The sequence below is a fragment of the Paroedura picta genome, chromosome 16 (genome assembly GCF_049243985.1).
Source record: "Paroedura picta isolate Pp20150507F chromosome 16, Ppicta_v3.0, whole genome shotgun sequence".
In the NCBI taxonomy this organism is placed as follows: Eukaryota; Metazoa; Chordata; class Lepidosauria; order Squamata; family Gekkonidae; genus Paroedura; species Paroedura picta.
In genome coordinates, this window is record NC_135384.1 from 7,336,382 (window position 1) to 7,359,430 (window position 23,049).

At 48.6% G+C, this 23,049-nt stretch overlaps 2 protein-coding genes across 6 annotated transcripts; one reads left to right on the forward strand and one right to left on the reverse strand.

Annotated features, from left to right (window-relative positions):
* Positions 1-68: 68 nt before the first annotated feature.
* On the forward strand, positions 69-9,820 carry TMEM143 (transmembrane protein 143). 3 transcript variants are annotated; one of them, XM_077315775.1, is made up of 8 exons: positions 69-206; positions 716-911; positions 4,263-4,370; positions 4,530-4,724; positions 5,220-5,356; positions 5,991-6,270; positions 8,139-8,322; positions 8,408-9,820. In XM_077315775.1, the coding sequence occupies exons 2-8, from the start codon at positions 717-719 to the stop codon at positions 8,563-8,565; spliced, it is 1,257 nt and encodes a 418-aa protein (XP_077171890.1). In that variant the 5' UTR covers positions 69-206; position 716; the 3' UTR covers positions 8,566-9,820. The 3 variants fall into 3 exon arrangements, with proteins under 3 accessions (XP_077171890.1, XP_077171891.1, XP_077171889.1); XM_077315776.1 differs by lacking the exon at positions 716-911 and having other exon boundaries at positions 81-206; XM_077315774.1 differs by having other exon boundaries at positions 174-911.
* Positions 9,821-14,260: 4,440 nt separating this feature from the next.
* On the reverse strand, positions 14,261-23,004 carry EMP3 (epithelial membrane protein 3 (MAM blood group)). Of its 3 annotated transcripts, none has more exons than XM_077313901.1 (5): positions 22,802-23,004; positions 19,927-20,012; positions 17,222-17,324; positions 16,970-17,110; positions 14,261-16,301 (listed from the first exon to the last, which is right to left on the reverse strand). In XM_077313901.1, exons 2-5 carry the CDS (start codon positions 20,002-20,004, stop codon positions 16,132-16,134), a joined length of 492 nt encoding a protein of 163 aa, XP_077170016.1. In that variant the 5' UTR covers positions 20,005-20,012; positions 22,802-23,004; the 3' UTR covers positions 14,261-16,131. The 3 variants fall into 3 exon arrangements, with proteins under 3 accessions (XP_077170016.1, XP_077170017.1, XP_077170014.1); XM_077313902.1 differs by lacking the exon at positions 22,802-23,004 and adding an exon at positions 20,316-20,936; XM_077313899.1 differs by lacking the exon at positions 22,802-23,004 and adding an exon at positions 20,279-20,936.
* Positions 23,005-23,049: the final 45 nt, after the last annotated feature.

Here is a 23,049-nt window from a genome sequence, read left to right on the forward strand (position 1 = left end):
CGTGAACTGGTTTCGCCGATCCTAGCGAGAGAAGCGTTCTGCGCAAGCGCGCCGCGTGGCGAAGAGCCGGGCAGAAGCTGGAGCATGAGTGCGCCTGCGGAGAAGAAATCCCCGCCCTCGAGAAAGGCGTCCCGAGCTGTGAAAACGAAAGGCTCGTAGAGAAGTGCGCATGCGTAGCAGGGTCAATGTCAGTCCTCTATTTAAAGGTTAGAGCTCATAGCTTTGCATGCTGGCTTGGCCCCCCCGCGCTTGCCTCTGCTTTAAGCTGGCCCCAAAAAGGGATTGGAAGCTTCATTAATTACGACACGTGGAGAGGAAACCACGCTGGAGATGAAATTTGTGGAGACGTCTGGTTTGGTGGCTGCTGTCTGCTGTCTAACATCATTCCAGCCAACACTGAATGTGTGCATGATTGACCTCTGCCCCCCGTCCTACTGGCCTAATTTAATTTGGGTTAAGTCTACCTGAACTAATAGACTTGGGGCTAAATTGCTGTCATCACCAGTAGCCTTTCCGGTGGTGGATTTTGGTCTCTTTGCCTCAGCTAAGCCGTTGATAGCCATTTTGAAAAGACATGCTGCTTTGGTCCTCCTGGCCGTGGTCTGTGCCGCCTCCACCTTCCTAGCAACGTAAGGGATCTGTTACAAGTCCAGTTGAAGGTGGATATTGCTGGTGGCGGATTCTCGGTGTTGATTGATAATCCTTGAACTCCTAGAATGCTGAGTACGGCACGGTTAATCCTAAAGGCCGGGTTTATAGGCTTGCCGTCCCGTGGCAAAACCTCCCTAGCTGCTAGAATGGTGGAATACCGGAAGATGCGGAAACCGACACAGCCACAGAACTGGACGGTGGATTATCAGGAGCGATACATCCCCTTTTCCAAGGAGCAGCTTGTTAATGCCCTACTGAAGGTATCCTTGTCACTGCATTTGGGGTTCAAGCATTTGTGATTGTGTTGTGCAAGCACAAAATTTGGTATCCTCGGAATCTTGCCTTCTAATTTTTAAAAAGTATTTTTAACCCGTAACATTGGAAGTGTGATAGCAGTGCATTGTTACATCTCAAAAGTTGGAGACAGAACTGAGAAGGACTTCTGGTGGTCAGGAATTATATCTCCACGCCCCTTCCTACAGGTTATTTATTTTTCTGTCGTACGGAATGTCTGTAGTACTGCAGCCTGGAGTTCCTAGGATTGCCTGGCAGCCAGGCAAGAGACATTCAAAGGAGGGTTAACATTGCTTGCCTCTGCATCATGACCCTCATGTTCCTTAGGGGTCTCCCATCCAAATGCTTGCCAGATTTGGTCCTGCTTCGGCTCCAAGATCTGACATGATTGGACTTGCCTGGGCTATACGGGTCAGGGCTTTCTTATACATGCAAAGTAAATGACTGTTGACATTACTTTGCATAATTCATATGCATCACACAGTTCCCAGAGCTTAGAGACTTTGCTGTAGAGTCATCTCTTTCTGCCTTTAGCGAAGAATATACAGAGTAGCCACTCACATCTTGAGGCAGCTGCACTGCAATGCACAGTGTGACAGCCAGAAGAACTGGCATACTGTAGGAATTAGAGTGCTGGACAATGATCTGGAAGGCCCAGATTAGAATCCCCACTCTAGGTGGGGAAGCATTCTGGGAGACATTTAGCCAGTTACTCTTTCCGGTAGAGCCACCTTGGTGTAGTGGTTAGGAGTGTGGACTTCTAATCTGGCAAGACGGGTTTGATTCCATACTCCCCCACATGCAGCCAGCTTGGGCTCGCCACAGCCCTGATCAAGCTGTTCTGACCGAGCAGGAATCTCAGGGCTCTCTCAGCCTCACCTCCCTCACAGGGTGTCTATTGTGGGGAGAAGAAAGGGAAGGCGACTGTAAGCTGCTTTGAGACTCTTTCGGGTAGAGAAAAGCGGCATATAAGAACCAACTCTTCGTCTTCTCTTTCCCTAATCTACCTCACAGGCTGGTTGTTGAGAGGATAAAAGGGAGGTGGGAAGAGCAGTGCTGCAAGCCACTTGAGGGGGGGGTCTTTAACAGGGGCCCCAATGGCAGGGTGCTGCTTAACATAGTAAGGTCTCCATTAGGTAGCCAAAGCAGAGGTGAAGGATGAGCTCAAATGCTGAAGGGCTGGGACTCTGCTACAAGCATAGAGGAAGGTTCCATTTTCAGTGATCAGAATCTCCAGTTAGAGCATCGCCTGTTGCAAGTGCTCGAGAGAGGCCTAGAGTTTTGCCTAAATCCTAAAGCACCACATGCTGGGGATGTGTCATTACTTCCACGTATTTGCCAGAAGTGCAGATGCTGCATCCCTGGCAGAGTGCCTTAAGCAAAATTTCTCCCATTAACCCTCAGCAGATGCCTGGACAATGAATAGGAAACACAAGATGTCTCCCTAATGGTATGAGGACCTTTTTCAGGGGTGAGGTGGAAGGTTTTTATAAACTACAAAAGTATAAATGCCTTTGTTTTCTATTATCTGAGTTGGGATGTCCAATATATAACGAAAGAGCTGTAAACTGCTGCCTCCTATGCTACCTTAGCCCATGCCTTTTAGCTTTTACCAGTAGAAAGGCAGGAAAAAAGAAAAATAGAATACCAAAACTGCGAATTTCCTAGTAAATAAAAGGAAGTGTGTAATTTGTACACCTGCAGTCTCCTCAGGTTTTTTTTAGCATATTTGGCTAACAAGTAAAGCTTCATTATACTGAATTCTTGACTAATATAATTGTACACTTTATTGCAAATTAACTGTGGACAAACCTAGTCATATACAGACACATCCCTGAAATTCTGTTGTATGTCTGCTTTATATATTGAAAAGATTATCTAATGCAGGGGTCCCCAGCCTTTTTGAGCCTGCAGGCACTGTTGAAATTCTGAGACAGCATGGCTTTTTAAATTATCTTTTTAACCGTTTCCCCAAAACTCTCCGCGCCAACACAGTGTTCTGTTTTTTTCTCTCCCTGCCCTTAAAGAGGGTCGATGACAAGCAACTTGGTACAGAACAAAGGAAGGTCGGAAAGGGAATTAAGAATCACTTGCTGTCCAGGATTGCCTTGCAAGATTATATTGATCTGTGTTGATTGTCATGTTCAGCCTTTTCTATATTGTAGGGACTGGAAACATATATTTTTCTTTTAAGGTAGGAGTAGATGATGGCAGAGGTATCCAGTGCTCCCGAGCAAGGATAGTGCTGCTCTACAAATCAGAGAGGCAGAGAGGAATACAGTATGGCTTTCTAAGCCCAGAGATCATTTCCCTTCAGAAGGTGGGTCAGAGACCACATGCTGAGTCTTCATGAAGTCATTTTGCTGACAAGCAGAGAGAGGTAGCCGGTGGCACTCTGTGAATCAAGCACTCCATTAAAATCTGAAACAGAACTCAAGTTTACACGTTCTGAAACAACAGGAGCAGATATCGAAGAATGGCATTGAAGATACAGCTGTACTCTCTTCTACCTTACAATCACATCTGAAATATGCAACAAGCAGATCTCTTATATTTGTATCCTGGGCTTGTTTCTCCAAGACATTCCCCCCCCCCCCAAGCTACAGCCAGGAACAGAAAGGTGGAGAGATGCAAAAATAAATCCTGGAAGCTTGATGTTCCTGTTTGTGTTCATTTAATTTATGTTCCTACTTTATTATTTTTATGTGGGAGGCACAAAGTACAAAACAGCAAACTTATGGGGAAAACGCCCTATTATGCGTAGAAACATTTGAGCTGCACTATTTGGAGAGTTGGTTTGGGGCAGTGGTTTGAACATCAGACTGTTTGGATATGGAAGACCCAGGTTCATCTCCCCTGTCTCCCATAGAAACTTGCTATGTGACCTTGGGCCTCTCTCTCTCTCACTCACTCACCCTTCTACAAAGAGCCAGCTTGGTGTAGTGGTTAGGAGTGCGGACTTCTAATCTGGTGAACCAGGTTTGATTCTCTGCTCCCAGCTGAGTGACCTTGGGCTTGCCACGGTTGTTCTGACTGACCAGTAATAACAATATTATTTATATTTATTTATTATTTGGATATCAATACAGTACAGTCCATGACCAATATTAAAAGCAATGCAAAGAGGAGGAGGGGGCTGAGAAGAGGGGCCACAGATCACAGTGGGCAAGGCCAACCATGCACTGCTTCCTCTGAGCACTGCATGGTATCTTTTTGTCAACAGCTGTGCTTCCACACGCCACAAAGGATTCCTTGATGAACGGAGGCTCTGCCTCAGACCCACATCTGCTGTATTTGTTGCCTCTTCCCTCCTGCAGGAGTTCCACTCCTCCAGCGACACCGAAAGAGTCTCCTTCCTGGCCTTTGTATCTCAAGTGGATGCCTCCCTTCTGCTCCACTATCACTCCGTCTTGGAGCGGCTCAAGGTAATAACAGACACAAGCCTTGGTTGTTGTTTCAGACCGGTCATTTATTAAATGCCAACGGGGATGGGCAGAAAGGAGACTCATGCCAAACCTGGGGATGGAGCATTACAATCAAAACTTGGGTTAATCCTGCTGTGTGCTCTCCTCCTCTTCCCCCAGGCACTCTATGAACCAATTAACCCTGACCGGGATACACTGCAAGAGTCCTCTATGACGGATGCCGAACGGCTAGAGAAAGAGGATGAAGTTCTGGACAAGCTGGAACCGTTGCTGGACCAGGCCAACTTCAACAGACTGTCGGAGGATACACTGGCCTATGCGCTGGTGGTTGACCACCCTTATGATGAAGTCCAGGTGCTGCCATGGTCGTGCCCTGTTGCTTGCTGCCACCTACTGAGATTAACGCGCATAGAGCCAAAGGACCTATTTATTTCTGAAAGTAGGTCTGGGAAACCCGAGCTCTTGAGGTTTTGTCCTGAAGTTTTGATGATATTGCCAGGGGACATAAGATGTCCCTTGGGCCTGGTTGGCGCATGTAGCAGCGAACCAAGGCTGAAACGAGGCAGTAGAATGCAGGGATGGATTCAAGCTTGGAGCAGTGGGGGGAAATGTCTTGCAAAGGAAAAGTAGCACAAAACATGTTTTGCTGCTAGCTGGGAGATCTTGATGTACAAGGATAATGTTCCAAAATGGGATTCTCTAACTGGAGCCTGAAGTAGTTGTATGTGCAGTCCAGTCTACTTCTTCAGGTCTCACCACTCTCCTTCTCCTACATGTGTATAGAGGGCACAGAGGAAGCTATATCTTATGTACAAAATTTTCATTCCATTTCTCACTTGCTTTCTGCAGGTCTCTGTGAATCTGGACCAGTACGAATACATAAGATTCTGGGCTCTCGGACAACGCATCGGCCCACTGCGCGTGATGACGACCCTCCAGGCCAAGAGCGGCTTCTTTGGCACGTCTCCTCGGATCCCTGCAGACAGGCAAGGCACAAAAAATGGTCTCCTTCTCGCCTCAGTTCTTGTGGGTATGCTACGATTGGATTGCTTTGGCTGTGCTTGTATCTGTGTCACTGAAAGGTGTGTTCTGTTGAGCATACACAGTTCTTGTGAAGGTTGCCAGGGTAGTGTACGTTGCAGAGTTACTGGAAGTCTCCTCGAGGTTGGATGTTCACCATCATCGTCAGTGGGTGCCATGACACCTGCGCTAGACTATGGTTGTTGCAAAAGATATCAGGGTGCCATGAAGGCTTCTGGGATATCAAAACTGTGGTTACTTTTCTTTGGAAAAGATAAAAGCCCGCAATTATTAGAATGAGCCAAACGTGCAGAACAAACGCTTCCTTTCTGGTCTGCTTTTTTGATAACATTTTGGTAGTTTCCAGTAAAGGTATTATTTTAATTGTTGCTTTTGGATTTATAAAACTAGGGGGAAATAGAAGTGAAGCTTCTGAAACTGTAAATATAAATGATTTCTTGTTGGAGAATGCTGGATTTTCAATTGGGGGGGGGGATGAGCCCTTAACTGTGTCCTGTTTTGAGCCATGCATGATGGCTAGCCTTTCCTTTGCTCTGTTTGATGTCCTATGGCACTTCTTCTCCTCTTCATGTGAGGCAGGCATTATTTCAAGCGGGTGCTGGTAGCCGCCCGGACCAAGAAATCGCACCTGGTGATGAAATGCTTTAAAGACATCCCCCTGGAGGGCTTGGAGCAGCTCCTGCCGGCCGTCAGAGTCCGCACCTCCATCTTATACCGGGCCCTCCTCAACGGCATGCTGCTTGTGAGCGGCTTGGCCGTCTTCGTCAACGTGGGCATGGTGGTCCTTTCCGACCTCAAGATCGGCACCACCTCCCTGCTGCTTTTCTTCACCGCTTTCATGGCTTTCCGAGCTTGGAAGGTACGTGCATGGTAGCTGCTGTTGGCCCGAAGGCTGTAAGATGCAGTACTCGCCAGAGCCCCCTAGCATAACCAGCCGGCATCTGCAACCATTCCCCGATTAAAAAATTAACTCCCCCCTCCCCATTCAGGAAACCCTTCCAGAGCCATCAATTAACCCCAGGGTTTCACGAAACCCTGGTTGAGAAAGCCTGTTTTAGACTATTAAAGTAAACAAAAAGTACCGAGTGGCAGGGCACATGGAGAAAGAGGCACGGTGAAATTGCCAGGCGATGTATTTAACTCCCACATTGCTCTAATGAAAAGCTCGTTCCCTGAGTCAGTTCACCTATTTCCGCACCTCAAATCCAGAGGGCCAACATCATGCAATTCCTCCTGCTCCGTGGCACTTGAAGCTTAGAGCTCAGCAATGATTCTGCTGTTCTCTTCCATGGCTCTGTCCAGTTTTAAGGCTTGTTCGAAAGCAGCCTCTTGCATCTTTTATGCATGCTCCTGTAGAGATCCCTTGATAGAAAGGGACGTCGCCCGCCAAGAATCCGCTGCTTTTTCTCATCGGCCTGTACGACTGACGTTCCCCACCTGTTATCTACCCCCGGCCCTTTGTTTGCACGCATTATGTGACATCGTGCCATTCCCGGCAGGGTAGCCGGGTAACAAAGCGTGTCTTTGTAAAAGTCTTTTCCTTTAGCGTTTGCCGGCTTTGTGCAGCTCGTGGCTTTTTCCAGGTTCCGTCAGGTGGACAATAACGTCTGGGAGGGGAGACGACGGCAGCAAAAGAGTGTTTGAAGTCTGGAGTTCTGCAAATGTGACCAGGCCTAGGGGAGTCGCACACAATACAGAGTCCTCACAGAGGCATTCTCTGCTGCCCAGGCACATTTGGGCCTGATTCCGCTCATGATTATGGTGCATGGATAGAAACCGCTTTAGGGCCACCAACTCCGGGTTGGGATATCCCTGGAGATTTCGGAGGGTGGAGTATGGAGAAAGGAGGAAGCTCCATTAGAGAGGCCACCCTCCGAAGCATTTTTCCCAGGGGAACTGGAAAAAACTGGCAAAAAGACGGCTAAGAGGTGATACAATCAGAGCCAGCCTATCCATGTAGCTTGTGTGGTTTCCCCCTTCTCTGTTTGCTTCTGCCAGACTGTGAGATAAGCTAGGCTGGAAGAAAGTACCAATCCCAAGTGTCATTCAGCAAGTTCCGTGGCCAAACTGGGATCTGGAGTCTTCCGGGTTCTCATTTGTTGCTCTAAGGCGGAGTTGGAAGCCGGAGGAAAAAGACCGATGAAAAGACTGAACAAATAAATCTTCTTTAATATAACGCCATACATTATTCAGCTCCTTGATTCGGCGGTGACTGAAATGCAGACGGTCCTTCATTTCGAGAATGGAACCTGTCGTCAATGGGGTATTCTACAGTGGGCAAGAGGGAATATACTACTTGGAAATGATCGAACACACTAAAAATAAGGCACGAGCGACTGATGAAAGTGACCTGAATTGAAAATGAGATCGAATCCAGACCTCGTTCCAGCTAGCTTGGCTCCGTGAATGTTAAAAGATTAAAGGAATTGACTCTGAATCACTTATGACTTGATATTAAATAAGATTTATTGGTTTGTCCTTTTTTCTTCGGCTTCTGTCTCTGTGGGATCGACTGGTCTTCGTTTCCTTGCAAGGCTGAGTTAGGCTGGTGTTTGCCTCTGGATTAGCCCTGTTCCATTTCCTCCAGTGAACTCAAAAGGCCTGGGTCTGACCACCTTTTTCCTAAACCACCAGTCAGAGAACGGCGTTGAGGCAATCCCTTGCTAGACCCCTATCTAGAGTGGGCTTTCCAAGCACAGCCCCTGAGGTTCCCCCCTTTCTTTAAAGGTCTTTGGCCAGCGCAGGAACGTCCATGCCCTGGAGCTGGTGCATATGCTGTATTACCGCAGCACGTCCAACAACTCTGAGCTCCTGGCCTCCCTTGTTCTGCGGGCCCAAGAAGAGCATGCCAAGGAAGTCATCTTGGCACACAGCTTCCTCCAGCAGCAGCACCACCAGCAGAAGGACACAGGTGATGGTCTGGCCCTCCGGGACAGGGTGGAGAAGGGTCCGAGGAAGTCCAGGCCGAGCTCTTACCTGTTTTTCTCTTTCCCCAGACTCCAAAACCGTGGAACACCTGAGGCAGAACGTTCAGGAGTGGTTACATCTCCACTCCGGGCTGGCCATAGACTTCTGCGCCGAACGGGCCTGCAAGCATCTGAAGGAGCTGGGAGTGGGGGTACAATCCCCCCCGCAGTTAGGGGCCAACGTATGACTGGGCAGGAGCCCCCCCCCCCCCCCCCCGTGGATGTTTTAGACAGCTCCTTGGGCTCTAAAAGGTGAGAACGCCTAAGAAGCCCTAATACTGAGCATGCCAGGTTTATAACACATGAATATTGGAAGGCTTCCCCCCCCCCCATGCCCCCCCCGGTGCATTATGGAAACAGTGTCCGGAAGCGTGGCTGTTGATACCACCTGTCCTTCCTTCTTCGGATGTATATAATTTAAGGCAAAGCATAAGCGCACTATGAGATACACATTTCAGTTGGTGGACCTCATTGCTAAGAGGCCAGCTCGGCTCCCATTTATTTGGTGGGAGGTGAGCAAGAGCTGCTTTTAACATTCTCTCCCCCTTTATTTCTTTCTTTTGCAAAGCACTTTTATAGCACACCTGCTTTTCTTTTCTTTCTTTTCTTTCTCTGCGGAACGAGTGGTTCCTTACAGGGCTGTTTACACTGAAACGGAGAGTGGCATAAAGCAATGGATCTTTTTGCATTTAAAGCGAGATGGGGTTTAAAACATCCCTTGCTCTCCCGTTGGGAGCAGGGTTTGCTTTTTTATTCCCCCCCCACCCCCCCTCCCCGCCCCGAGTAATTTCTTTGAATAGCACTTTGAAACGCTTGGCGTATATGTTACGTTTTGCCTGAAAGACTGTACCGCACAATAGATTGTTCTTTGTTCCGGCCTCGAAGGGAACAGAGTCTGAAAGACAAAAGTGTGTGGTCTTTGCCCGGTCTGTACATTCAGGCAGCATGTGCATGGTCCAGGGACACTTTGTTGTATTGTAGCTGCACCGATTCCAGGGCTAAGCCCCCACCCCCCCAGTGCAAAGCAGGTTCCTGGGCCGAGCCTTGCAATGAAAATTGAAGTCCACATGGAGATCTCATGTCACTCCACAGGTGCATGTGTGTGGGGGGGGGGGTGCGTGTGCATGTGTGATGCGCCAAAGGTTCCAGATCCAGCCCCTGGCATCTCCAGTTGAAAAACATTCAGGATCCAGGTATCGGGAGAGATCCTTGTCTAGATGTAACCTCGGAGAGCGACTGGTAGACTGGTAGCGGCGGTCTGTCGGGGACAATGTCATCCGTTTGCCAGCGGACTCCACTTTTCCTCCCCCTGTCTTCCTACAATTGGAACGAAAGCTTTACAGCGGCTGTTTCGCAGTGCAGAAAATCTGCCAATGAGGCGAGAGTTGTTCTCGGGTGCAAGGAGCATGGTTAATAATGGAATAAAAGGAGACCTCTGGTGTATCTCCTGTTGCTGTGTGTCATCATTAAGGGCTGTCAAGCAGCAGCTGGGCGACCGTGTTTCAGGGTTTCCCAGGCTAGAGGCGATTTTGCCACTGTCTTCCGCTGCATAGGAACCCTGGGGGTCTCTCATTCAGGTACTACCTGGGGCCAGTCTGGGCTATTCAGGCCACTGCACATAATGAAGTCTTATTTGATTCCCAAGGAGGCCACCTCTGTTCATGACTCTCCTCTCCTGCCGCACTGAAGGGGAGATGTTGCGCTGGCACTGTAGCCACGTGTGTGCATTTGGGGTGAGAGAAACGTAGTCCTTTCCTTCCAGTTGATATATTTGCCACTGGCTGTGTGAAATGGAAGTCCTAGCGACCTGCCAGTCTCCTGACGGATCATTCCGGGTTGGGAATTGATGCGAAGGAGGAGGGTTAAGGGCTTAGGTGCCATGGTCTGGCCTAAACCGTCCCACGAATGCCGGGGAACGTAGTTCGAGGCATGGAACTCACAACACACAACTCACCTTGTGAAACAGGGGAATGGAAACCTCCATGGGGCGTAGGTGACTTGCATATGCTTTGGAATGACCATCCGGTGGGTGCTTCTCAGGGAAGGAGAGGAGAGCTTGGGGGGGGGGGGGGCTTTTTTCTTTCAAAAATTAGAGCCCTCAGGTTGCAAGAGCTTGAAAACATGCACTCTGCGGGCCCAAGCCGCATCGCCCCTATTTTCTACTTTGTCTACTTAGCCAATGATTGACAAAGATTTCCGTAAAAACACTCTTGTCGGCTCACCCCTCTGCCGGGACAGAGACTCTGCGGTGCTGTCCTGGGATTTCTTCCTTCCCTTCCGACTGCCAACATTAGTTTTATTCGGATTGGTACATCTGGAATTAAAATTCCCACACTGGTTGAGTGCTCCTAATTAGCAGCACATAAGTATCCCTCCCCCTTTATTCTTTATTTTTTTCTTCCATAAGCATGCAGAAAAATAACAGGGTGAAGGAGAGCGGGGATTATCTTGCAATCCTGAGAAGTGTTGCCACATCCCAGAAGGGCCCCTGTGCCTTTACGAGGACCAGATAATCGAAAAGTCTGCCAAGTACATCATGTTTCATCACAACTTGCTTGGCTTTGTGCGACCCCTCCCTCCCCCCGTTTCTGTGCAACTCTGAAATCTCCACGAAAGACTCCCAGGACAATCCTAATCCTCATTGTGAATACAAAAAGAGTGTGGTAAGAAGTAATTAGTCTGCCTCAAGTGATCCCCAGCTCCTCTTTAGAGTGTTTCACAATCTTACGAGGTGGGAAGTTATTCAAAGCTGCAGCCAAATGCTACGTTTCCTTCTGCATGCTCCCACCCCGTGGTTGCCACTTGGCGCGCCATAATTCTGCCTACCCTTCCTTTCCTACACGCACAGGAGTATGTAGACCTGGCTCGTCCTAAGGAGGTTCCCCAGGGAACAATGGTTTTTGGGGAGTGACTGTGCCGTTGATTCAGTCCAAACTGAATTCTTGCGGAATGAACATTTTTGTCAAAGGCTAACTGTTGTCGGGAGGCAGCGGTATTCAATCAAGTGAGCACCGTTACAACACAAAATGTGTATGCACTGCGTAATACTATTCAAAAGCGTCATTACAGGTGGGACGACCATACTTTGGAAGAGGGCCAGAAGTGACACCTCCTGCCCAAACGGAACTAAATATTGGGTACCAGAATTACAATGAAAGAAACCCAAATGTCAGCTGGGTAAGGTCACAACCAGCCGTCTTTATTGTCCCCGGTGAGGAAAAACGAGTTCAGGGGTGTAGGGGATTAAACAGAATCCGAGTTTTTGGGGAAAGCTCTTTTATGCGTGCCTCATGTTTATCTTTCCCCCTCAAGCAACTCTCTGTAATTCCGGTTACCAATCTATATTTTATTGCACCATTCCTCCAAGAGGCCCAGGGCCATGTGACATAAATCTCCCTTTCCTTACTATTTTATCTTTTGAACAGTCTTGTAAAATAGATTAGGCAGAGAGGTTGACTACCGCAAGCCCACCCAGTAAGTTTTGGATACCGGGAATTTTAACACAGGCATTCCTGCTTTGTCGGTCGATGCTCTGAATTGTCACACAGTACCTGCGGCTGGCTTGCCCTTCAAGGATCCCTTTCATATTTTCCCTATATTGACGAATATAATGGAGAGCACTTCAATCCCCAGACCTTGTGGGATTGCCCTTCTTGTTGGAGTAGCAAAACGGTGGGTCTGGGTATACTGAAAACCTGAGGTAAATGGAGATCGGGAGGAAAAAAATTGGCACTGTTTTGCTACACGAGGGCACAAGAAACGTAAGTTCTGGTTTAGCCGAGCCTGCTGAGAGACTGATTTGCCCTCTGTAGCTTGGACAGACGTGCGAAAACGCACTTCTCCCCTCCGCGGTGCGAACAAACTCCTCAGACGTGACTTTTTTTTTTTTGTACTGTGCCGAAGGCCTGAGCTCCTCCACTCTGCCAGAGCTCTTCAGCCGACTCTTCAGAATCCTCTTCAGAAATCTCACAATCAACACAAAACGGCCAAGATTTTCTTTCGCTTAGATCCGCCACCCGCTCTTCAGCTGCCTGCTCTTTGTGTTTAAGAATTTCTGACAGAATAGACACGGTAAAAAAAAAACTTCAGCGGGGATATAGTTATTCACTTGGAGGGAGATTGACTTCCAAACAGGGGAACGAACCGTGCCAAAGGGCCACTCAAGACTGTCCATCAGTGATAGAAGGGAGAGAAGAGAGCTACAAATACCTCTCTCCATGTGAGAATATAAGATTAATTTTGGGGTGAAAGCATTGCACAATACCCTTAGTACACGCCTTCACCTCTTGCGTTACTTTGGCATTCTGAATGTTACCAGTATAGCATATAAATGTTCTCTCATTCGTAGCTCTTGACATAAATCAGCCTTATGGCTCTTCGCTCCATGCCTCCAATGAAAGGAGCTGGAATAAGTTTTGTTCGCCTCTAGCGCGGGCTTTCTCAGCCAGGGTTTTATGAAACCCTGGAGTTTCCTGACAGCCCTGGAAGGGCTTCCCGAATGAATGGGAGTGAATTTATTTTCTATATATCTTTAAAATGTGTTAAACATCTATCAGGCAATATGACCCTATATGGTCATGTCGACCCCTCCAATGGCCAATGATGGGCCTGGAGGGGGTGGGAAGGGGAGGGGCCCCGGGTGGGCGTGTCCACAGCTCTGCTTCCCAACCCAATTCTGCACAATTGTGCCACTTTTGAGGTTTCTCGAAGCCTGGAGAGCGTTTCCAGGGGTTCTCAACAGTAAAAAAAAGTTGAGGAATGCTGCTCTAGAGTGCCACTGAACACCTGCTTTGTTTTTGGAAGAAAATAAACTAAATCTGTAACTAACAGAATGATTCAGAGTTGAACCATTCAAGCCCCGTTGTCTGAACATGCCCGTGACAAACAGCAATCAAAATCGATCGGCTTTTACCTGCTGCAGTGCTACCCACTGCGTACACAGCACGTCTCAAACCCATTCTTTTCCACCCGTCCTCCGACAACACTAATTTGCAGCCGGCTGCTTCTGCTCCCTCCTCCGTCTGTGCATCTCCATTACCTTGGACATTCTTCAACTACCTCTGTCTTAGTGGCACCTGAACTCCAATCCTTACCACCCCAATTCCACTGTGCTACAGAATCCTTTGCCACTGACCCCCACACCCACACCTCCTAGCCTCGCGGGGAACAGAAAAGCAAAGGCTGATTGCAAGAAAAGCCATGACAGACTGAAGCTCTGAGATTGTTTTGTATCAGGCTCCTGCTTTATGAGTGGGGTCACGTGCAGCTTTCTGTCGCATCAGAAAGCTATGAGGCAGAGTGCAATAAAAATCCAGAATGGATCGTAAGCCTCAGCACTGGATGTTGTCCAGACTCGCATGCAACTCGCTTAAGGACTAGAAACATGACCAACTAGGCTACAATTTGATGCCAGGTGAATGCCAGGCTCGTGCAAAATACCGTGTGTTCCATAATCACAGCCTGCCCCCTGGTGTTTCAACCGTGCTCCTAACTAACTCAGCAGAAGGCTGTTGGGCTTCTTCGAGTGGCAAGTGAATGGTCATCGGGCTTCAATGAATCCACATGCTTCCCAGAAGACGGTAAAGTTGTCCCCTCAATAAACCCACTCTTATATTGAAACAGGAGTACAGTTAGAAGAAGGGAGAGCCAGGCAGGTTTGCCTTTTCTGAGCACAGGGTATTAAGGATGTGAGAACTGAATAATGATGTGGAATTAGCAGGGAAACCAAGAGGGATTCTCAAGAAAAGACCAACTGCTGAGGATTTGCTGTCGCCCCAGGTTTCTGTAACCTCCCCAAGCCTTTGTGGGACAGGCAGGCTACCTCTCAAAACAAAAGGCTGGAAAATAAAGCAGCCCAATTTGAAATATGAATGGAGGCACGACTTTGTTGAAATACGTTTTTATTACCTGTAATTCTTCAAACGCATATAAAAGATAAAAGTAGACTTTGGAGAAGTCAACATGTGTAATACTGTTATGGATACAGAAATGTCACGGAAAGAAGGATATTTGGTTTTGAAACGTACAAAGAATACCCCCAATAGACAGTTCAAGGCACATTGCATTCGTGGGTAGGATGACTACGGGGACGGATTCACACAAACACACCTCCCAGTTTTACAAGTGGGTCAGATCCAATTAGCTTAATTCTCCCATCTTATGCTACCTTTTTCGAAGTCCAGAATCGTGCGTGTAAAGCTTTTAAAACGGTTACTGCTTGTGGGGAGCCACTTAGAGCAGCTGCAGGACATTTTAAAGGCCGACAGGTGTTTGCCGACTAAACATACATATTTCAGTTCACATACCCCACAGACACAAAAATCGGGTTTGCTGCTGAGTGTCTACGAGGCAAGGAGGGGCAGGCGATTGCAGCATATCAATGAGGAGAGCCGTCTTCTTTGCAGATCATAAGTCTCACACTGGCTACTACTTCAAAACAGATGGACGCCTCGAATGTTTCAGAAACCCCCATGAGTTGGGGGAGTTGCTGGACCAAAACTCAATGTGTGTGTGTTTGTGTAAAAATCTAATATTGTGGGTGGCACCACGAACGAGGTTCCATCTGTTCGGGTTTTACATCCCCGCATTCTTTGGAATGTATAAGTGGAAGTTGGGAAACAAGGGAGAGTTCATGGAAATGTTTTCTGAATTACAAAGCACACACATTTCTCTGCAGGGGTGGTGGGAAGCACCACCAAGCTACAGGGTTTTAAAGGGAAGTGACGTTCAGAGGTGCTTTCCGCTGCCTGCCTCCTATCATGCCCCTGTTCTTCGGAGGTCTCTCATCCAAATACTGGCCAGGTCCTGCTTAGCTTCCAAGATCTAAAGAGATTGGACTAGCCTGGGCTATCCAAGTCAGAGCTGTATGCACCATATTCTTATTCTGACAAGTTTTACTCCTGAAACTTTTAACAGGCTCCAGGACATCCAGCTGGGATTTATATTCTCACTTTGATACTTTAGTTTTGAAGAGCTTGCAGTATTCTGAGCAATGGACAAAACTTAAAATATTTCTTATTCAACCATTAAAAAAATGAAGATTAAAAAAAAAATCTAGACATTTTCAAACATTTGGGCTTTGATCTGCATTTTGCTTGACGTGCGATACAGGAGTGTTTTGTAAATAAATCTGTTGATGCGCTCACACAGTTTTGGTTTTATAAAATAGAAAAGTGTGTGTGGGGGTGCTGTATATCAAGAAAGGAGCAGGAGGAAATCTACAATTCCTCATAATGGAAATCTAAAAGTTGCCTGAAATTTAGAGGGCCATCATTTTCCAAAAGCAACTGCTTTTTACTACAAAACATAAGTTGGGCTAACATGAAAAACATTTATGACATATCTTCGGAACCAGCATATTCAAAGACATCATGATGCGTCATTTTGCCATTAAAAAAAAAATCACGCAATGGGAGCAATCCTAAGCGGATCTACTCAGGATAAGTCCTGTGCTGTTCAATAGCTTACTCCTAGGAAAGCCCCCTCAAAACTGCAGCCGTAGTGTTAAGACAGAACCTCAGAGGCTAAGGAGATGCCTAGGGTGAGATGGCACACCTTTGTGCAACTGTACCGCACCATAAATCCCAAATAACAGGTGATGCGTTGACAGTGCAGAAACCCCAGTGGATCAAGCCAGGCATCATGAGTATTTTGGGACCATAACCGCCTTTGAAAACAGCAAAAGAGTTAATACATAGCAAAATCCCCAGGAGAACAAGCTCCCTTCCGGACAGACAGAGAGACCTAGTCAGCGGCTACTCCTTTTTCCGAAGGTGGATGTAAATGAATCCGCTGATAAGAGCCAAGGGTAAGGAAAGCCACGCCAGTACAAAACAGTAGCCAAAGGTGCCGCCTTCCCTTCGCCCTTTCTGGAATTCTTCCACATGGGTTGTGTAGATCAAGGCAGCGGTGAACACAAAGATGGCTGGGAAGAGACCCAGAGAGAAGGTCAGCTAAGACAGGGCAGTACATATGAGGAAGAAGACGAATTGGTTTTTATACCCTGCTTTTCACTACCTGAAGGAGTCCCAAAGCAGCTTACAATCGCCTTCCCTTCCTCTCCCCACAACAGAGACCCTGTGAGGTAGGGACAGCTTGTTGAAGGACAGTGGCTTCTCATCTCGCGAGCTGGCTTGTTAAATGCCTTGTTAAAAATTTGTGAATGTGAGATGATGAAAATGGGTCGCTTCCTGGGCTCAGCCCCTTCCCCCTGAGTTTCAAGGAGTTAAATCTCCGGGTGGATGAGACTGTCGCACACGCAATCTTGCAAGACAATCATGTGTCCTGCCATCCCTTCAGCCAAGAGAACAATCGGTCTCCTAGCTTTTAAACTCGCAAAAGAGGGGCTCTTGTTGAATTAATCCACCACGCGGCAGGCCTCGAACTGCCTGCAATAACACGTCAAGGTGAAGGAGTAGCAAAAAATGACCCCAGTGTGAAAACAGGGATGTTTGTAAGGATGTCCCTTTTCTGTGGGTCTGTGAAACGTTGGCAGGTGAGAATTCCCTCCCCTCTTCCCCGTGAGGCAGTCTATTCACCCCGAGGTAATTACATTGGGCTTTAAGTAGAGAAATGCCAGGTTCGTGGCCTTACCCGCAAGGATCTGGAAGATACCAGTCGCGTAAAACAGGCTTCCCCGCTTCATCGTGTAGAGCTGGCACATGAAGATAATGAAGGCAGCGCTGGAGAAAAGGAGGCTTAAAACCATGAAGGCCTGGACTGCATAGAGCCATTCTGGAGAGACAGGGGGGGAAAGAGGCAGGAGATTGTGTGAACGCTACCTTTCTGGAGTGCGGGTGACTTAATACGGATCTTATAAATCGCATAGTCCCTTCAAGCACTTACCGCTTTTAGAAACCGAGTGGCACATCCAGGCCTGGGTGTCGTTACTCTGTATGCAGTCATACCAGATGTTAATCGTGCTGGAATCAGGCAAAACCCACCAAGACTGGAGGCAGAAGGGAGAAAAAAATGGAAATTACAAGGGAGATCGCGAAGCCGCAATTTTAGCCGGGCTGGTTTCCCTAGTCGGCGTCGAAGCAAGTACAGTGTCTTGGTAGGCCGGCAATCTATAGAAGTTTCTTGTTTTGGTTTGGTTTTTTTAACCAGGGTGGGGTGGTGGCTGCAGAAATGACTAACAGGGACAAGCCAGCGAGTAAAGAACTGCGAGTCAGCGACTTTTGGGGATTTATTTGCAAGACTAATGTCATTGTTCCTCTTAAGGGGGGGCAGATGTTTTCTCTTTCAGCCCTCTTCAGACATCAGGGATCAGATTCTGCCCGATAGAATTCCTTGAAGGGTTTTTTTCCCCCTTGAAAATTATTTTCGTAAGCCTTTGAATGATGGGTCTGTCATTCAAGGAGTTAAATTCTGGCTGCTCTATCCTAGACAGAACAGGCTCTATGGTGAAATGCATTTCTATTTAAAGTGATGGTAATCGCGTAAATTTACATCTATGAATACTATTAAGATATACAAGTTTTGTGTCTTCCTTCTACGTTCTTTTTTGAGCTAGCTCTCTCTCTCTCTCTCTCTCTCTCTATCTCTCTCTCTCTCTCTCTCTCTCTCTCTCTCTCTCGTAGTCATCTGGAGACAGCCCCTCTAGTGCTGATTTGAACATCATGCGTGCAACAGCCAGGTCTTTCTACCCCGTATTAAGCAGCAAAATTTGGTCTGTGGCAGACACCTGAACCTTGTGGGTTCTCAGAGTGAGCGTGTGCAAATACTCAGACGCTTGTTTAAAAAACAGACAAGCTTCACTCAGAGAAATTTAGAAAAACTGGCTAAATAGAAATTTATTAAATGCAGCCCAATTCTCTCGAGACAGGCAAACACAAAACAATGCTAGTTGTACTGCCTGACAGTTTAAAGTCTGTATCAGGAGGCACATCCTTAGTTACCTGCATTAGCAGGCCTCATTACAAAGTTTTTCCTCCTTGGACCGTGGCACAGTTAGGGTTCTCAACCACCAGGTGAGACCTGGAGATCTCCTGGAATGACAGCTGCTGTCCAGACTACAGAGCTCAGCTCCCCTCTGAGGAAAGGCTGACGGACTTGGGGATGTTCAGCCTGGAGAAGAGGAGGCTGAAAGGGGACAGGATTGCTCTATTTTACTGGAAAGGTTGTCACTTGGAGGAGGGCAGGGAAAGGTTCCTGTTGGCAGCAGAGGACAGGACCCTCAGCAGTGGGCTTAAACAACATGTAGAACAATACCAGCTGGTTATCAGGGGGAAATTTTCACAGTCAGAGTAGTTCAGGCGTGGAATCGGCTGCCTGAAGAGGTGGTGAGCTCCCTCTCACTGGCGGTCTTTAAGCAGCAACTGGTCAGATCCTTCCTGGATGTTTTAGGCTGATCCTGCACTGAGCAGGGGCTTGGACTAGATGGCCTTTATGGCCCCTTCCAACTCTAGGATCTTATGATTCTATGAAATGGCAGCTTTGGGGGATGGCCTCAATTGTCTTACATCCCTAAACAGCTCCCTCCCTCCGCTAAACTCCACCCTCCGCAGGCATCGCCCCCAAATCTCCAGGAAATTCCCTTCTGGAATTGGCAGTCTTGCACGGAGATAAATTGGGGAAAGGGTAAGAAAAACCAGCCAGAAGCGGGAGAAGTTGTATTACGAGGGTTGGGAATCCCCCGTGTGCCTCACTGCGTTGTCATTTCCACCCTCGGCCACCCAACGGAAGTCCTGAGGAGCACAGATAGAAATGGCTCTGCTTTTTCGTTCTTGCTCTGGCTGGGCATCCAGGCAGGGCCTACCGTCTGCAACATGAAGCGCGGCCCAGTGAATGAAAGAGAAGTTAAAGACGTCCGCAAAGCAGAAGCAAAACTGCTTCACGTTAACTTAGGTGAGCAGGCACACCGCTCCCTTTTCATTTCCCGCCGGCTGTCTGCTCTGAGGGAAATACTTGTCAGGGCTTAATGAAGGCAGGGATGTAGACACAGCCCCCGCGGACGAATAAATTGGGCATCCGCCTCCAGCACAGGCCGAGATGCGGCCTCTGGCACCGCTGTCAATTTAAGCACAACAGCAGCAACCAAAATACAAAACACCTTTCTTCAACGGAGGAGACGGGTGGACTCTTGGTCAGGACTGGGCAGGCGGGGCCAAAGCTGCCAGATCAACTCTTGGAAAAACAAATTTATCCCTGTAGATTCATTCGTTTTTGCATCAGGGACAGAGTTGCCAGCTCCGGGTCAGGAAAAACCTGGAGATTTGGGGGACGGAACCTGGAAATGTCGGGGTTTGAAGGGAGGGGGGTATAATGCCATTTGGTCCAACTTCCAAAGTGGACATTTTCTCCAAGAGAACTGACCTCTGTCACCTGGAGGTCGGTTGTAATGGCCAGAGATGTCCAACACGGCTACTTTAAGGACCACTAAGAGCAACTCCTGGCCACTTGGCCAGCAGGTTTTAGGTCAGGAGGAAATTTCACTTTCCCCAGGAGAAGGAAGGAGTCCGTGAAGATTCTCCCACTTGTAGCACTTGACCTTCTAATTGCAAGGATTAAAACGGGCCGGGTGGGAGCCGGCTCCTGGCCTTGCTTACCTTGTCCAGAGTGGCGACGAAAAGCAAGATGAGGATGGCGACGTGGAGGGCCGTGACCGCGAAGAGGAGGAAACTCATCCTGGCGGCTGGAGAGAGAAGGTGAAGCAGAGGAGAAGAAATGCAAAGGGAACATACATCCTCACCCCTCCAATCTCAGGGCTAGATATGATCCCTCCCCCCCTCCCAAGTTCTGACCAATTCTGCTTCAAACGGCTGGGCAGTACAACCGCTGGCTGCACCAGATCAATCCTGTTCTATCCAGAGGTCCAGAATCCCCTTCTTCTCCCAGCCCACAGACAACCTGGGAGCCTCCCCTCCCAGCGGACCTAGGAATCTCGCTTCTCAAACACACCCAAAACTGTTCCCAGTGGTGCATCTACTGCTCCGACCTTATCAGATTGCATTGAGGACCGTCCCTGGATATCTGGAGTTACGAGACCCTTCGAGGCAAGACATCCCCCACCCCTTAACTTTGGAGAAGCCGGGATCCGCCGTCTTCTACCCAGCTCGCATTCCTGCGGCTGAAGGCCCTGCCTAATGAGATCCAGATGCTGTGGAGTCATGTGAGCGCCAGGCACACCAGGGGTGGCGGTGGCATTGTGTCGTCCTCCCCTTTGGTTTTGCCGAGGGGCCCCTCGGATGACTTGTCGAATGGCTAAGAGGGAATCCTGGTGGTTCGGGAGAAATGTCTAAATAGGTGCCCCCAAGAGAAGACCTCCCAATTACAAACGTCTTTGAAGAATTCTCCACAAAATTCAAACGGTCTTCTTTGGCTCAAAAGAACATCTCTTCTCATAAAGTGCTCAAATGAGATCTCATCTAGTTTGGCCCTTAAGAACAAAACCTCTGGAGCGTGTGGGTTTTAAAAAAAAAATGTGTGAAGCAGCCCCTTAGGTTGCCAGATTCCAGGTGGTGGCTGGAGATCTCGATTTAAAAGTGATCTCAAGGGGAAAGAGATCCGTTCCCTTGGAGAAGATGGCTGCTTAGGAAGGTGGGCTCTATGAAATTACATTCCACTGAAGCCCCTCCCCTTCCTAAGCCCCACCTTCTTTAGGCTCCACCCCCCCAGATCTCCAGCTATTTCCCGAACTATAAGGGCCAACCCTAGCGGTCCCATAATTCAATATTCTAACACTGGAAAACAGACATTTGAGATGAATCAGAGGATCAAATTAAGCCCTGCCAATTCTCCTTTTATTTCCATCTCTGCCTTCTTTTTTCCTAGACTGTTGTTTCTCTCTTTCTGAAAAGATGCCTTTTCAGAAAACACAAGAATCACAACTTCCAGCTCTCCCAGATTCAACTTCCTTCTCTCCCAAACTTTCCACGGGTGCTGTACAGCAGTTTAATTCTCTCCCTCTCACAAGACAAGCCCCCCCAAAAAAAAAAACAGTCTTCGGCTCCCAATTTTTTCCAACTTAGCTTTGCCCTGAGAAACCAAGAACGTGAAAGCAAAAAAGGAGAGAAAAGGACAACCCTTTCATTTTACATTAAGATAATAATATAGAGAAGGAGAACCAGAAAGAAGGGATCAAGGGTGGCATCAAATGCTAGTTCTAAGAAGCAAAAGCCCTTGTGTCCTGACTCAATCTATTTCTCGGCTATTTTGGGGTTTTCTAACCCACCCTGTGGTTGGCTTTCATTCCACTGCACTTCCTCTACACAGTCCTTGTTGTTTCGTCACATTTCTGTAAACCGAATTAGATGAGCTAAAATTTACACTTGATTTTTTAAAAAAATGGTTCTCTGCTTCTTTTAGCTCTCCTATAAACAACTTTTATATATGTAAATCATTCCAGACTTTAAAAAGGGCAATCTCTAGCCTCACTGGCACATAGTGTGATCCCGTACATGTTTACTCTGAAATACGTCCCAGTCGGGTTTACTCCAAGGTCAGTGGGCACAGGACAGCGGCAAAACCCACCCAAAATGTACACCTTCACTTGGCAGTGTTGTCCTAGGTGGATTTGGCCTTACAGGTAGAACCAATATAAACTGTGCAGGAGTTCAGCTGCCAGAACAAACTGGCTGCTTAGCTTGCTGGCGAACCACATGGGATCTTTGGAAAAGTTCAGGTTCCTCTTTCTGGAGTGGAACCTGCAGCGATCCAAGCAGTCGATCACTTTAACGGCAGGCTGGCACTGAGAAACGGCTTCTCCGCCTCTATTTCTGCCACGTGTGAATGCTTTCCTTCGCAGCACTGCCTTTGAAGGTAAAGCACAGCCCAGAGGCGAAAAGGAGAGATGAGCAGCAGAGCCAACACACCCACGCCTTCCCAGCACCCTGCCCAGATGCTGAGAAGGACCCAGGTGGGTCGCCGAAATCGGAGACCAACCAAGTGTCGTTCCAGGTGTGAGCTTGGGTGTGCAGGCACACTTCCCTGGCACCTTTTGCTGGTCTTAAAGGTGCCACCGGACTCAAATTTTGCCCAGAGGCTGAGATGTTTTTTTGCCACCCCCCATCCAAATCTGTCCTCACCCAGTTACATGGGGGCATGAGGCTTCCTCCGTCACAAGCCCGCTTAATTCCCCCCTCCCCAAAAATCAGGGGCGGAAAGCCCCCCTCTCTAGGAAGCGCCCCTGTCCTCCTGGGTCACTTGGAGAGGTGGGGAGGGGAAAGGGGCCTAAGGGGAGGGAGGAGCACGCATCCTACCCAGGGAGGGGGGGTCTCCCGCCGCCGCTTGCCCAGCCAACAGCCCCCGGCGGTGCCCAAACTTGTCCGCTCCCCGATCTGGGCCGATTCAGGCGGGCCTGAAGCAGTCGCGTCCCGGGGGTGCTCCAAGTTCGATCCCAGGCGCGAGAAGCCCGGCACCAAACGTGGGTTCCCTCCCAGCGCCTGGCCCGAGAAGTTCGGGATCCCACCGCCCGGCCGGTACCTGGGAAGTCGGGCGGGCTGATCCTCCGCTGGCTGCGCTCGGGAAAGGGGCTCCGGCTCACTCGGACGGCGCTGCGCTGCGCTGGGGAGACCCGCCGCTCGCTCGCTCGCCCGTCCCCGCCCGCAGCCCTGCCCTTGGCGCCGCGCCACTGGGGGGAACGGGGAGGGGGGTGGGAGCGCGCAGCGCGTGGCTGGCCGACGCCCCCGAGGACGCAGCTGGAAAGGGAGGGGCCCTGCTGCTGCTGCTGC

Bases quoted from the DNA above. Each gene is read 5' to 3' on its own strand.
- TMEM143 (XM_077315775.1), top strand. From the start codon at position 717: ATGCTGAGTACGGCACGGTTAATCCTAAAGGCCGGGTTTATAGGCTTG. The intron at 4,725-5,219 runs GTGCTGCCATGG...TGCTTTCTGCAG, and splicing joins ACCCTTATGATGAAGTCCAG to GTCTCTGTGAATCTGGACCA. The intron at 8,323-8,407 runs GTGATGGTCTGG...CTCTTTCCCCAG, and splicing joins CCACCAGCAGAAGGACACAG to ACTCCAAAACCGTGGAACAC.
- EMP3 (XM_077313899.1), bottom strand. From the start codon at position 20,489: ATGACTCCACAGCATCTGGATCTCATTAGGCAGGGCCTTCAGCCGCAG. The intron at 20,013-20,278 runs GTGTGTTTGAGA...TTCTCTCTCCAG, and splicing joins ACCACTGGGAACAGTTTTGG to CCGCCAGGATGAGTTTCCTC. The intron at 17,111-17,221 runs GTAAGTGCTTGA...CTGTCTCTCCAG, and splicing joins CCACTCGGTTTCTAAAAGCG to AATGGCTCTATGCAGTCCAG.